The 14,322-nt window shown below is 36.9% G+C and overlaps 1 protein-coding gene across 1 annotated transcript; it reads left to right on the top strand.

Moving 5' to 3' along the window:
- Window positions 1-3,558: 3,558 nt before the first annotated feature.
- si:ch211-214p13.7 (uncharacterized) lies at window positions 3,559-13,582 on the top strand. Its single transcript, XM_053626630.1, has 4 exons — window positions 3,559-5,564; window positions 5,967-5,989; window positions 7,377-7,384; window positions 12,431-13,582. The coding sequence occupies exons 1-4, from the start codon at window positions 5,263-5,265 to the stop codon at window positions 12,626-12,628; spliced, it is 531 nt and encodes a 176-aa protein (XP_053482605.1). The 5' UTR covers window positions 3,559-5,262; the 3' UTR covers window positions 12,629-13,582.
- The last annotated feature ends 740 nt before the right edge of the window (window positions 13,583-14,322 follow it).

The raw sequence follows: 14,322 nt of genomic DNA, 5'->3' as shown, positions 1-14,322 counted from the left end.
ATTCATGCAATTATCCATTCAGCCAGTCATGTGGCAGAAGCTCAGTGCATAAATTCATGTGGAAAACAGTCAAGAGCTTCAGTTAATGATCACATTAAACATCAGATTCTGGATTGTAAAAAAATAATTGATCAAATAACCTCTTGGTACAACCATGGTGAGCAGGAAAAGATCTCAGAATGATCAACATGATGATTGCAACATGGGCTGATTGCATTACTCTGAAACCATACTCAACACAGCAGCAGAAGACCACATCAGGTTCCACTCTCGTCAGCCAAGAACAGGAAACTTAGTATGCAGTGGCTTACTGAAACTAGACAGTAGAGACTGGAAACACATCACCTGATGTAATAGGGTCAGAATTTGGCATCAACAGCATAAAGTTATTTGTCACTCAGGGCAAACCTTAACCAGTAAGTGTTGCTTGCTTGATTTTTAGTTGAAACTAATTTAGCATCGGCTGTCAGATAGAAGCTGTAACTGCATATCTCTTCTATGCTGATGACAGTCAGCTCTGTTTGTCCTTCCAGACTGTAGATACATCGATCTCAGCACTCATCTCTGCCTGCCTGTCTGATATCTCGGACTGGATTAAGGAATGCCACTTTAAGCTCAACTTGCCAAAAACGGAGCTTCTCATCATCCCTGCCTGCCCCTCAATCAACTACAACTTCACTGTACAGCTAGACTCAAATATGCTCAATCCAAACAGGACAGCCAGAAACCTTGGGGTGACTTTCGATGATCACTTGAATGTTACAGACCACATTTCAACAACTCCACAGTCCTGTAGGTTCATTCTGTATAACATCAAGAAAATCTCACTGATCATGACACAGCTACTAGACCTGGCTCTTGTTATCTCAAAACTGGACTACTGCAACTCCTACTCCTGGGCCTCCCAGCCAGCTCCATCAAACCACTTCAGATGATTCAGAATGCAGCAGCACGCATTGTTTTCAACCAGCCCAAAAGGAGAACATTACATCCCTCTTCATCTCCACTGGCTTCCTATAGCCAAAGTCATCAAATTGAACGCCTTGACGACTTGATGCTTATGTACAAGTCTTTGTCTGGAACGGCATCTCCCTACCTCAACACTCTTCTTGAGGTTTATGTTCCCTTCCCGCAACCTGCGATAAATTAACAACTAGCGCCTGGTACTGTTGTGCCTACACAAGGAGGCATGAGGTCCCTTTCCAGAACCTGTAAACTGACTGTCCTTCAGTGGTAGAATGAACTTCTAACCACCTCTTCCGTGAACATCTAACCAACCCCTGCACTTAACTAACTAACCTGCTCTTATACCTCTGTGGACTTTGCTCCTCTAGAACTCAATAAAAAATCTTGTATGGTAGCACTACGTGATGTATATGCCATCCATGCCATGAAGAAGTGAGGTTGTTCTGAGAGCACTGGGGTCCTACTCATTACTAGTATAATGATTCTAATAAAGTGGCCAGTGATTGTATCACAAAATTCAGAATATCTGCCATTAGGAATATACCAGATCTGCTCTGGTATCGTCTTGCTGTCAATTTACAGGTGCTTTATTGTAGTGAAGAATTGTTAAATTCTCCTTGGTTTTATTATTTTTTTTTTCCATTATTATTCCACAATTAGCACATATGTCAGCTGTGGTGAAATAAAAAATGATATTCATCATGTATAATGATAATGATAAATGATCACAGCACAGTGAAATTATTTTCTTCGCATACCCCAGCATGTCAGGAAGTTGGGGTCAGAGCGCAGGGTCAGCCATGATACAGTGCCCAAGGAGCAGAGAGGGTTAAGGCCCTTGCTCAAGGGCCTAACAGTGGCAGCGCTGGAGCTTGAACCCCTGACCTTCCTATCAGTAACCCAGAGCCTTAAACGCCAAGCCACCACTGCACCAATGCATTATTAATAATCAAGTCACAGTTGTGCCATATTGTTTCCCCCTTTTAAAAAAATATGATTTAATGGTGCTTTATGAGATGTTCAAGATATTTAGGAAGTTTGAGATTTTTTTTTTAATATAATCTCAAATTATGATGCTCATGTTGCTGTTTTTTGGGGGTTTTTTTAATGTTCTCTAACAAACTCTAAGGGCTTCATGGAACATGTGTATTTATACTGAGATCATGTGACATGTTAACTGCGCACAGGTCAACTTAATTCAACTAATTATGTGACCTTTTATAGCATCTGGTTACACCAGAACTAAATCAGGTGTTTCACAGCAACGAGTTGAATATGTTTTAATTTCTTATTTTTTATTTTTGCCATTTATATTTTTTCTCTCGCTTAGATATGATGGAGTATTTTGTATAGAAACATAACATAACTGTAATTAACTCCATTTCAGTTCCAGGTTGTAACATTACAAAATGTAGAAAAGTTCAATGGGATGAATATTTATGAAAGGAAACACACAGAAACACACATCTACCCACTGACACACACACACACACACACACACACACACACATACTCACACACTCACTCACACCACATCAGCAGCCACAAAATACTGCATAAAACTGCTGCACATACTCTGCACTGTGAAACTGAATGCACACACACACACACACACACACACACACACACACATACACACACACACACGCATGTCATCATTTTCCCCCACCATTTTGAATTTCTCTCTTTTGCATGTGTAAGCAGGCCCTGAAACGTTAACACATTTTTCCTTGTAGTTAGCTTCTGTTTTTTTTCTTCTAACCCAACATCTGAGAGGAAATGTTCAGCTTCCTGTTTCAGTGGTGACTGTGAAGAGTCAGAGATCTCTCTAATCATTTCTTGGTACAAATATTCTCAAAGCTACACCAAGGCCACTGGATCTTTGCTTCATTTTTCAGCTACTCTGTTAATATGTTTGTCTCCTTCTACTTTTATCGTTTTAATTTATGAAATGGCACCAGATGACTTCTTCTATAATAATATACTCGATCAATGATCAATGATTTATACATAAAAACCACCACAATGTAAAGCTCCAGCCTTTTCTCTTGTCACCAAAGACACTTTGATATAATATTGTCATCTGATGCCATTTCCTTATTTTAAGTGGATATTTTCATTTTTAGGAATTTTAAGAAACTATTGCATGCTGTTTAAAGAATTCTTACTTTCTGTTTTATGTGCAAAGTCACATAAAATGTTCTCTTTTTTTCAGTCTGGCCATTTTGAGGAGTTTGGGGATCCAAAACAAGGAAGTGAAGTCGTCTTTGCCTCAAATAGAATACTCTTATTTTAACTTATTCCTAGACAGAGAAAAAGTATGATTGTCAAACTTCATGTGAATAGATCACATTATCTCACATCTCATAGCCTCATACATGGAAATTCCTCTTACACACACACACACACACACACACACACACACACCCTGAACACCTGAAGCAGATGCAGTGTATCCAGAAAGTATTCACAGCGCTTCACTTTTTCCACATTTTGTTATGTTACAGCCTTATTCCAAATTGGATTAAATTCATTATTTTCCTCAAAATTCTACAAACAATACCCCATAATGACAACGTGAAAGAAGTTTGTTTGAAATCTTTGCAAATTTATTAAAATTAAAAAACAAAAAAGCACATGTACATAAGTATTCACAGCCTTTGCCATGACACTCAAAATTGAGCTCAGGTGCATCCTGTTTCCACTGATCATCCTTGAGATGTTTCTACAACTTGATTGGAGTCCACCTGTGGTAAATTCAGTTGATTTGGAAAGGCACACACCTGTCTATATAAGGTCCCACAGTTAACAATGCATGTCAGAGCACAAACCAAGCCATGAAGTCCAAGGAATTGTCTGTAGACCTCAGAGACAGGATTGTATCGAGGCACAGATCTGGGGAAGGGTACAGAAACATTTCTGCAGCATTGAAGGTCCCAATGAGCCCAGTGGCCTCCATCATCCATAAATTTAAGAAGTCTGGAACCAGCAGGACTCTTCCTAGAGCTGGCCGCCCTGCCAAACTGAGCGATCGGGGGAGAAGGGCCTTAGTCAGGGAGGTGACCAAAAACCCGATGGTCACTCTGACAGCGCTCCAGCGTGTCTCTATGGAGAGAGGAGAACCTTCTAGAAGAACAACCATCTCTGCACAACTCCATCATCAAAAGGCACCTGAAGGACTCTCAGACCAAAGATTGAACAAAGGTTGAACTCTTTGGCCTGAATGGCAAGCGTCATGTCTGGAGGAAACCAGGCACCACTCATCACCTGGCCAATACCAACCCTACAGTGAAGCATGGTGGTGGCAGCATCATGCTGTGGGGATGTTTTTCAGCGGCAGGAACTGGGAGACTAGTCAGGATCGAGGAAAAGATGAGTGCAGCAATGTACAGAGACACCCTTGATGAAAACCTGCTCCAGAGCACTCTGGAGCTCAGACTGGGGCGAAGGTTCATCTTCCAACAGGACAACGACCCTAAGCACACAGCCAAGATAACAAAGGAGTGGCTACAGGACAACTCTGTGAATGTCCTTGAGTGGCCCAGCCAGAGCCCAGACTTGAACCCGAGCGAACATCTCCGGAGAGATCTGAAAATGGCTGTGCACCGACGCTCCCCATCCAACCTGATGGAGCTTGGAGAGGTCCTGCAAAGAAGAATGGGAGAAACTGCCCAAAAATAAATGTGCCAAGCTTGTAGCATCATACTCAAAAAGTCTTGAGGCTGTAATTGGTGCCAAAGGTGCTTCAACAATGTATTGAGCACAGGCTGTGAATACTTATGTAAAATGTGCTTTTTTTTTGGTTTTTATTTTTAATAAATTTGCAAAGATTTCAAACAAACTTCTTTCATGTTGTCATTATGGGGTATTGTTTCTAGAATTTTGAGGAAAATGATGAATTTAATCCATTTTGGAATAAGGCTGTAACATAACAAAATGTGGAAATAGTGAAGCGCAGTGAATACTTTCTTTATGCACTGTAGAGTGTCAACCTCTAAGATAACATGATGTCAAAAATGCAAATAATCTGTTTTTTTTTTTTTTTAAATTTGCATGCGTGGAGTGATGCTATCAGATGTGACCCAACCATGGTTAACTTAATATAGAAACATGATGTTATAATTGGCATTGAACTTGTTAAGGGTGATGATAAATGCATTTGCTTTTTAAAATGAAAATAATAATAATAATAAACTGCTGTTTAAAAAGAAACAGCTAAAATGTGTATGTGTCTGAATAAAAAGAAAGTTTACATGCAGGGGGGGTTTCATTTCAGTTAGAGAGAGGTTGCAATGCATGTTTGTCAGACCTGTGCTTAAGACCATATGCAAACCACAGAACACAGGAAATAGAAGGAAGCACAAAAACCCTCTTGTTAGAACTTTTGTATTCTCTCTCCCCTTCTCATTCTCTTGCTCACTTTCTATGTTTCCGCTATTGATGAAAGGAGGTGGGGTTAACTGTCTAGCTACAGTAGCACGTCTTACACAGTGGGCTTTGGGTTATCTCTTTAATTCTTCACTTATTCAGACCACAAATTCACACTACATACGCAAAAGGATTCAGATTATGGGAAATCTCTCATGCTTCACGGGAAGGTAGGTCATCGCTGAACTTATTTACTCATGATGTAAATAAACAGAGTTACAACCATCATTAGCAGATTGGTACTACGTCTATAAATGCAATGACATTGAATACACTCTCAGAAAAGAGGGTTGTAAACTGTCCTTTTCCTGTCACTGGAGTGAATGTGCATGTAGTGTAGCTTTAAAGCTCGATTCTTTACACTATATCCACTATAATCCAGGTATATATTAAAGATGCAAAAAAAAAAAAAAAAAGAAGTACCCTTGATGGTACCACATCAGTGACAAGGAAATGTACAGTTTAGTACTATTTCTTCTGAGAATTCCAGAGAAATTCCAACCGATCAGTGTATATAAACTGTGTACAGTGTTCAACTGAAGTAATCCTGTATTCCTGTCTCATTTCCTTAGAAAAGACAAATATCAAGGTGATGGTAAGGTTCATTTTATTTGTTCCTCTTTTATCACTATTAAAATACATATACATAGCATTATGTCCACCAAAACAAGGGCTATAAAGAGCACACACAGCTGAAAATGATTTTGGCCGTCCAATTTACAACAAAGTTTGTGATCCTGGGTTAAAAGGTTGGTCTTATCTGGAAAATATGTACATATATGCTTTTCTGAAACAATGATGTGTAATCCCTGCATGGTGTAATACCCAGCCATGTGGTGCAATATGGCTTTGTGAGAATAGCAAGAAAACTGAAGCACACTGGAGAAATAAGAGATTGTACAATTGATTCTGATCACTAAATTTCAACAACACTTCAATGGTATTACTTAAGTATTAATATCTTGGTAACTCATTTTGTTGATTAATATCATGACTGCAGCATTAATAAAGGTCCTTTACATTATGAAGGGTGAGTTAAGCCAGATTGATAGGCAATAATGTTGGTTCTGGGAATTTGGCACCCTTTAGTAGTTTTCCAGCATGAAACATGTTGTTACTTTGTTCACAGTTTTTCTAAAATCACATCTATACACGACTCTAAACATAGGTTTGGCCTTAGGAACTACTCTTATTAGCATGTGCCCATTTTTATAACATCACACCAATATAATTGGGTTGATTCTGATTATTGCGTTGTCTCAGAGCAAACTGTTAGTGGTGCTGGCTTCGAATTACAAATGTTAACAACCTAAAGTTTGGGTTAAGCTACACCGTGTACCAAAAAAGACTATTAATAATGTAATTCTTCTTTATCAATACTCTAAATCATGATTTTAATGAAGAGAATAAGCTAACAAGATGATAATACTTAATTATTACCATTATTAATGGCTATTCATACTGTATATAACCCAGAGGCTTGTAATGTATATGCTTCATTATTTCCTGGCGCACTAAGGATTACAGCATGTATGAATTCACCTTTATGAAAGCATTGGTTAAATATTAATATATTGCTGATTTGTGGGTCTTATAGTAAAGTGTTGCCATTTTCCTTAATTGTCAGGTAGTAGAAAGGCACTATGACTTGTGATATACTCTGGAAATTTTTCACTACTCAGCCAAGAGTAGTCAAGTCTTCATAAATTCTGATAAGGTTCAGATGAAGAACTGATAAAGACTGCTAAGTGATAGATCATCTTTAAGATTATAAGACAAGTCTATCTGCTCTGAGTTGGAAGACTAGTTGACCTGGAATATTTGACATTTGTCTAGTAATGTAAAATAATGTGGACTTCATAATTGATGCTTGCTCTCTCTCTCTCTCTCTCTCTCTCTCTCTCTCTCTCTCTCTCACGCTCTCTCTCTCTCCCTTCCTCCCCCTCACACAATTGCTGTGTGTCCACATTTACCGATGGCAGCAGGACAGGTGAGGATGTCACACTGAATTAACACACACAACTTTGTTATGAGAATTGCTGGTTACAAGGATAGGGGCGGAGCAAAAAAAAAATCAACACAATCTCATTAGAAACACGTATGAATACAACTAAACGAAATCGATTGTATTGCGGTTGCATTTATTTTAATATTATACAAATGATGTTGGATGTTGTGCAAATTGTTACAGATTTTTAGTAAATCCTGCATAATCAGGAGAAGCAGGTTCCCACTGAAAATTATAAACAGACCTACATGTGCAGTGGGCTATAATCTTAAAACACAATCATAATCAAATATGGCATCACACTGAATAATGTCCCAAAAACAGGCCTAGACATTTTTATTCCTGGGTCATGGTAGCAGCAACTGATAGCAGTTACATTTCATCAGTTTTGCTGTATACCTGCTGATGGACTGATTGACCGATGATGAGAAGGAGAAGGAGACTGAGAACATCATTATTACAATTCCATTGTTTTATGTCACTTTTCCTTCGTAGTAATGAGCCTAATAAATCAAAAGTATGTCTCTGAAACGTCCCAAATGGGTGTCAAGTTATCATCTAGCACCAGGGTTGGGACAGTTACTTTAAAAATGTATTCCAGTACAGTTAAAAATTACTTCATAAAAAATTTCATCAGTAACGTAATCCAAGTATCACAATATGAAAGTAATGTAATCTGATTACTTTTGGATTACATATGTAAATAAAGTGGCGCACGGTCGCTTAGTGGTTAGCACGTTCGCCTCACACCTCCAGGGTCCAGGGTTCCCGCCGGGGCCATGTGTGTGCGGAGTTTCCATGTTCTCCCCATGCTGTGGGAGTTTCCTCCGGGTGCTCCAGTTTCCTCCCCCAGTCCAAACACATGCATGGTAGGCTGATTGGCGTGTCTAAAGTGTCCGTAGTGTATGAATGGGTGTGTGAGTGTGTATGTGATTGTGCCCTGCGATGGACTGGCACCCTGCCCAGGGTGTACCCCGCCCTGTGCCCGATGTTCCCTGGGATAGGCTCCAGGTTCCCCGCGACCCTGAAAAGGAGTAAGCGGTAGAAGATGGATGGATGGATGTAAATAAAGTAAAGAGAAATGCAGTATGATCTAAAATACTGAACAATATTTAGAGCTTATTTTAGAGTTTAAAAACATGTTCAATGTTTGGATTTGTTTTTAATAAAAAAAAATAAATAAATAAAAGATCCCGATGTGGGTAACATTACATCACAAAAGCTAGGGTGACCATAGGCACGTCATAATGAACGTAAGACCGAATCCTGGACATTTTCTCAAATTTAGAAATCCCAGCCGGACGCTTTTTTAAGGTCTGAAAAAGAGGACATGTCTAGGAAAAAAGGACGTATGGTCACCATAACAATTTGTGTTCATTTCTACCAAATTAACTTTGCTCAAAATTGATTTGTGCATGCACCAGGAGGTTACTCATGTGAGTCATGACTGGCAAGAGAGAACCAGAACTATAATCAAGCAGCTGTCTATATTGTTATGTGAAAAGATTAATTTATTTGGTTTTAAATGAAAAAAAATTGTAATCCTGATAGTATTCCCATTTTTTACAAAATGTACCTGTAATCTGATTACTTTGTTTTTTGAAATAACTGTAACGGATTACAGTTACCAGTTTTTTGTATCCTGATTACGTAACACCATTACATGTGTTCCATTACTCCCCAAGCATGTCTAGCACTGGCTACTTTGACATTCTATCTATTATGTTGTATTGCAAATGCTTTGCTGAAAAGTATCATTAGAAATGGAAATTCACTTGTGTCTTACTTTGCTTGGAATACGTGGCTATTTATCACAGATCAGAGGTCATACCTGAACAAAAAGTGTACTGCAAAGCTAAACTTAAATCAACAACATCACTTCATGTACAGCATGACAAACACAGTGGGCTGTATTCTTCTGGAATTGGTGAACAAAAATTACATCATTATTTATGTGTATTCAGAGAGGTTATGTTCCTGCTTAAGTCGATTTTCTGGGTATAGCGTTCAGATTATGCAAATTACCACACATTCAACATTGGCAACTTGATTAGAAGCATCAGCACAGGGTTCAGAAAATAGTGTCCTGACCACAGCCTGACCATAGCACAAGCAACAAAACATCTGAAAGTAAAAATGCAGACTATTATATTATGACAAATATAATACAATGTAACAACAAAGCAATGAGACAATTTAAAAATGAAAAAAAAAAAACTTACACAAATGAAAAAATGGCAAGCACTGACATAAACATCTAACAGGAGTCTAGCATATTACTAAAATGTTACTGCATAAATAGTCCTAGCAATTCTGTGGTTACATCACACTATCTAAAAGTGGCACAATGTGTGTGGCTGACATAAATAAGCCAAGAGCAGAAATTTCTTGCAACTAATTAATAATCTCCTATGGTATGCTCATGAATTTATATTTCCATTATGAAGGGAATCATAGGACCTGGATAGTATTTTAAAGAAGCAGCAGTTTATTTTTCTTTGCAATTTGTGATTGGTTGTTTGACATTCAAATAAGCCACACAATCTCACCATTGTTTCTGTGATGTGAATAGAAATGACCTGTTAACATGGATGGCAGTCCTGGGTTTTTGGAAATATTATACTGTTGTGACTACCAAGTACCAGCAAAATCATTCTGATCTTATTTTTGGTATTTAACTGAGTAAACCATGCATGATGGAAACTACACCCCTTCATGATAAGTATCATGAAAGTGGGACAGGAAATGTAAAAACACTCTTACCAATAACCCTGTTCAGTTCAGTTAGAAAACCTAAAATGATATATGTTAAAATGGTTGAACATACCAATTAGGATGCTGGAAGCACATTTCAATGCCATTAATATGTTAAATTTACCAAAAAGTTATTTTGCACATACGTGTGTGTGTGTGTGTGTGTGTGTGTGTGTATGTGTGTGTGTCTGTGTGTGTCTTTAAATTTTTAACGTTGTTTGCTGTTAGTGGATTCACTCTTAATTGTCATTTAGTTTGTGTTGAACTGTTTTAGATGATGTTATTTAATTTCATGCTGAGATATTTATGGTCTTCTCAGAAACATCAAACCAAACCACAATCCTCACACACATTACTTACAAACAAAAGTTCTCAAAATACAATACTAAGAGACTTGTTTTTAACTTAAAAAGTTAAAATAACCATATGATCATGTGTTTTAATATTTGTTTGTAAACTTACAAGAAAACATACAAGAATATTTGTATAAATACATACAAGAATATTTAAATGTACTGGAAGAGTGCAGTATGAGATGTTATTTTGGCTGAATGCGATTTTGATTAGTTGTGAAAGAACTGTAGAACTTTAGAAGAGTAACACTTCTGTGTCCACCCTGTGTTCACTTCCGATTGCTCAGAAGGTGTTGATTAATTTTCTATAAAAGTAGCTGTTCACAGTATTGTGGTATACAGCTGTTCTAACATAAATAATTACAGGAAATAACATGTTTTAGTGACATTCCATAAAATTAAACACATACAATGTATTATTCTTTAATAAATAAAAACTTATTAGTGATGTCAAAGTGCTCTGCCCTACTATCAGACCTACTTAATCCTTTTAGGTCAAAATGTTCTCTTTTGGCTGTGTAAAACATTCTCCAGTCTTTACCTTGACAGAGTATGAGGGTGCTGCATCAGTAAATTTACTATTTTGACTAAATTCTCAAGATTTTGGTGACACTATTTATTGTTCCTCTAACACCTAAATAAACAATTCATGCAACTATAACATAGTGTGACTACTGGGATGTATGCAGTTATTAGAAAAATACATTTTAGGCAAATACATATGTATGAACTTCTATTTTGGCTTGCATAACTACACAAACATATCTTAACTGTTGTAACAGGACATCAGGCCTCTCTTAACAGTATGTGGGGTAAATAAAGTTATTTGACCTGCAGATATGTTCATAGATATGTTCAACTACAGAGTATCTGACAATTTAAGTATACATTTATATATAGGGTTACACTTTACAATATGAGGACAGTTCCCACGTAATTCCGCATACAGGAGTGTAAGTATGCATTAGGAGGTTGCAAAGCAAATATTGTTTTGTAACCATGAAGGTAACCCTTTAAAATGTCCTGTTATAGCTTTTGACGCTATAACTGTCATGTACTGACATGAGCCAAACATGAAGTTTATACATGTGCATTTATATTTGTAATCATCTGTAATTGGGCACAAATGTACTGTAAAATTCATATAATTTTAAAATGATTTAAAATGACTGAAAAAAAAACATGTTTAGAGTAAAGTACTGTAATGTTGTTTTCAGTATGTACAGTATGTTTTCAAGTACTGGACTGTAAATTTAAAATCCAAATATAACCCATTATATTTGCTCGTTAGGCTGACACTTTTAGCCAAAGCAACTTCAGAGCAGTTGAAGCGTTTTTCTGAGGACTCAACTATGGCCACTAGTGCTCAGATTTGAACTCACAGCTTTCTGATCTGTAGCTCAATAGCTTAACCACTGAGCAACCACTTCCCTCAACGAGGCTGCACCAATTCAACCACCTGAATGAATTAACTCACTCTAAAAGACAAATTTTAGTGTTTTATTAAATCAGTTATTTTTTCTACCATATAGACTTCAACTCAAAGAGTTGTGTTTGTGTTAGCCTATAATATGACCTAAAATATAGGCCAGAAAACGACCCATTCATTTTCAGATGTCAACACAAAGAGAATCTTTACCATTCTCATTCCCTGCTAAAATGCTAGATATCCCATTATGATATCCCATTGTGTTTTGAGGTATTTTTCCACAAACCCATGCCCTGTTCTAATTGCCCAATTGTACTGTTGACACAGTATAAAGTTGGACCAGGTTTGAGACCACCTGAGCTCACTAGACATTAACTGACTGGAACAGTTGTGTTAGACTACAGATTAAACTAGCTGTAGCTATAACATTACCTAGCTGTAACATTACCTGATACACTGATTAATATACAATTTTATTACACTTATACACAGATGTCACCTAAGGAGGACGTTCTCTACGCCACCATTGATCATGGGACGGACCATACAGCAGGGCATGGCACAAACACTGACAGAAGAGACTCCATGGACAATGACTGTGATTATGCTGTAGTTATGCTTCCCTCTGAGCCGGTGAAAAAACTGGACAACAACGAGGACTGTGCAGATGACTATGTCCTGATGACCTGAGCTTAAAAGCCTTGTGTGCTTAACTTATGCAAGAATAATATTAGCTATATTTATGAAAAGTATAATCTGCAAAATATGTGCATTTATATACAAACTAAATACATGTATTTTTGATCTCATTTATATGTCAGACTCATCTGGTTAAACATGTGCACCAAATCTTATCAGCAGGACTTCAGCTCTCCATCTGATCGATATTCTTTAACAGTAACAAACATTAATGGATAACAGAACTTTTTTATCACTAGGATGACCTTTGGCTTGCCTTTATTTTTTGTTGTATAAGTTTAATTATGTTGAATGTGTTTTTCATTTTGTGTCCATAATGTAATTATGTAAATACTATTTACCTGGTTTAAACAGAGAAACCTTATTAAAAATTTCTTACCAGTTAGTAAATGCATTTCAGTCTGACTACTTTATTAAGAATAGAATATCGCCTCTAGATGACGCCACATACTTGTTACAGCAGTGACACAAAACCTACTGACATGACTGGGCACAACAGCTCAACCAAAATAGAACTATTTCAGTTCAACTCATGGGGAATCCCAAATTCAGATTAATAATTTTTTTTTTTAAGTATGCTGTGGTTGCTTTCCTTGAGGCAAGGGAGTGAGAGAGTAATATCTCACAGGTTATATCATCTTTTCTTTCCTATCACAATGAGTGAGAAATACACACACTTCACCATCAGTTTCCACACGTTCATTCTTTCAACCTGATTCATTTAAAAACAAGTGTAAGGTTTGTAGCTCTGACACACTTGCAAATGGCATCAGACAAACACAATACAGTCTGTATTAATTATGACAGTTTTCTTATATACATTAATTAATACAGTAACTTACAAACATGCACTAACATGTACTTAAAGTTGTTGGTATTCACCCATTAATTTATAAGACTCACACTGTAGTTAAATTTAGCACTTCAGTTATTATATACAGTTATAGAAGCTTTTATGTACTGTTCAATAGCAGAGTTGTTTTAACACATAAGAGTAAACTCAATCAAACATGCTCTATAAGAAAGAATATGAATTAACCCTCTTGTAATGTCTGGGGTAAAACTGAATCATGAATCTTTCTGACTTTTGGTAAATTTATAAGTTGAATTCATAAACATGCACATCTTGTGTTCCAGAGTTTTCGAAATGCCTGTACACATTTTGACCCAGTCGGTGATCTCTGAGGTCATTTTAACCCAAACCTATTTTTTGTAAAAAAAAAAAAAAAAAAAAAAAAAAAAAAAAAAAAAAAAAAGATAAAACTTGCAGATTATTTTTCTGTTCTGTTTTACCTTTTCCTGTTGACTCTCTCACTCATGATATTGCGAACTTATTAAACGGGAATAATTTCAAATGTTTATATAATTTGCCATATGCATCTGCGTATACAAACATCACTGGATGAGGAAAAAAGTATTGAACATGCTAAGAAAAAGCAGTTCTCCAAGGCGAGGTAAGGCTGCTGAAACCAGCTGAAATCTATAAGTAATTTTAGCCACTATCCGTGCAAATTAATATCACCTGGGTTAGTAAATTGATGGTCTAAAAAAAGTCTTTTTGTTACCAAGGTGTCACACAAGGAACATCTCATGATGGATTAAAGCAAAGAGCTCTCCCAAGACCTTCGCAACCTTATTGTTGCAAAAAATATTGATGAATCAGATACAGACGTATTTGAAAACTT

Source organism: Ictalurus furcatus, chromosome 6 (genome assembly GCF_023375685.1).
Source record: "Ictalurus furcatus strain D&B chromosome 6, Billie_1.0, whole genome shotgun sequence".
NCBI lineage: Eukaryota > Metazoa > Chordata > Actinopteri > Siluriformes > Ictaluridae > Ictalurus > Ictalurus furcatus.
The sequence above is the reverse complement of the archived record's forward strand: the minus strand, read 5'-3'. Positions and strand labels throughout refer to the sequence as shown.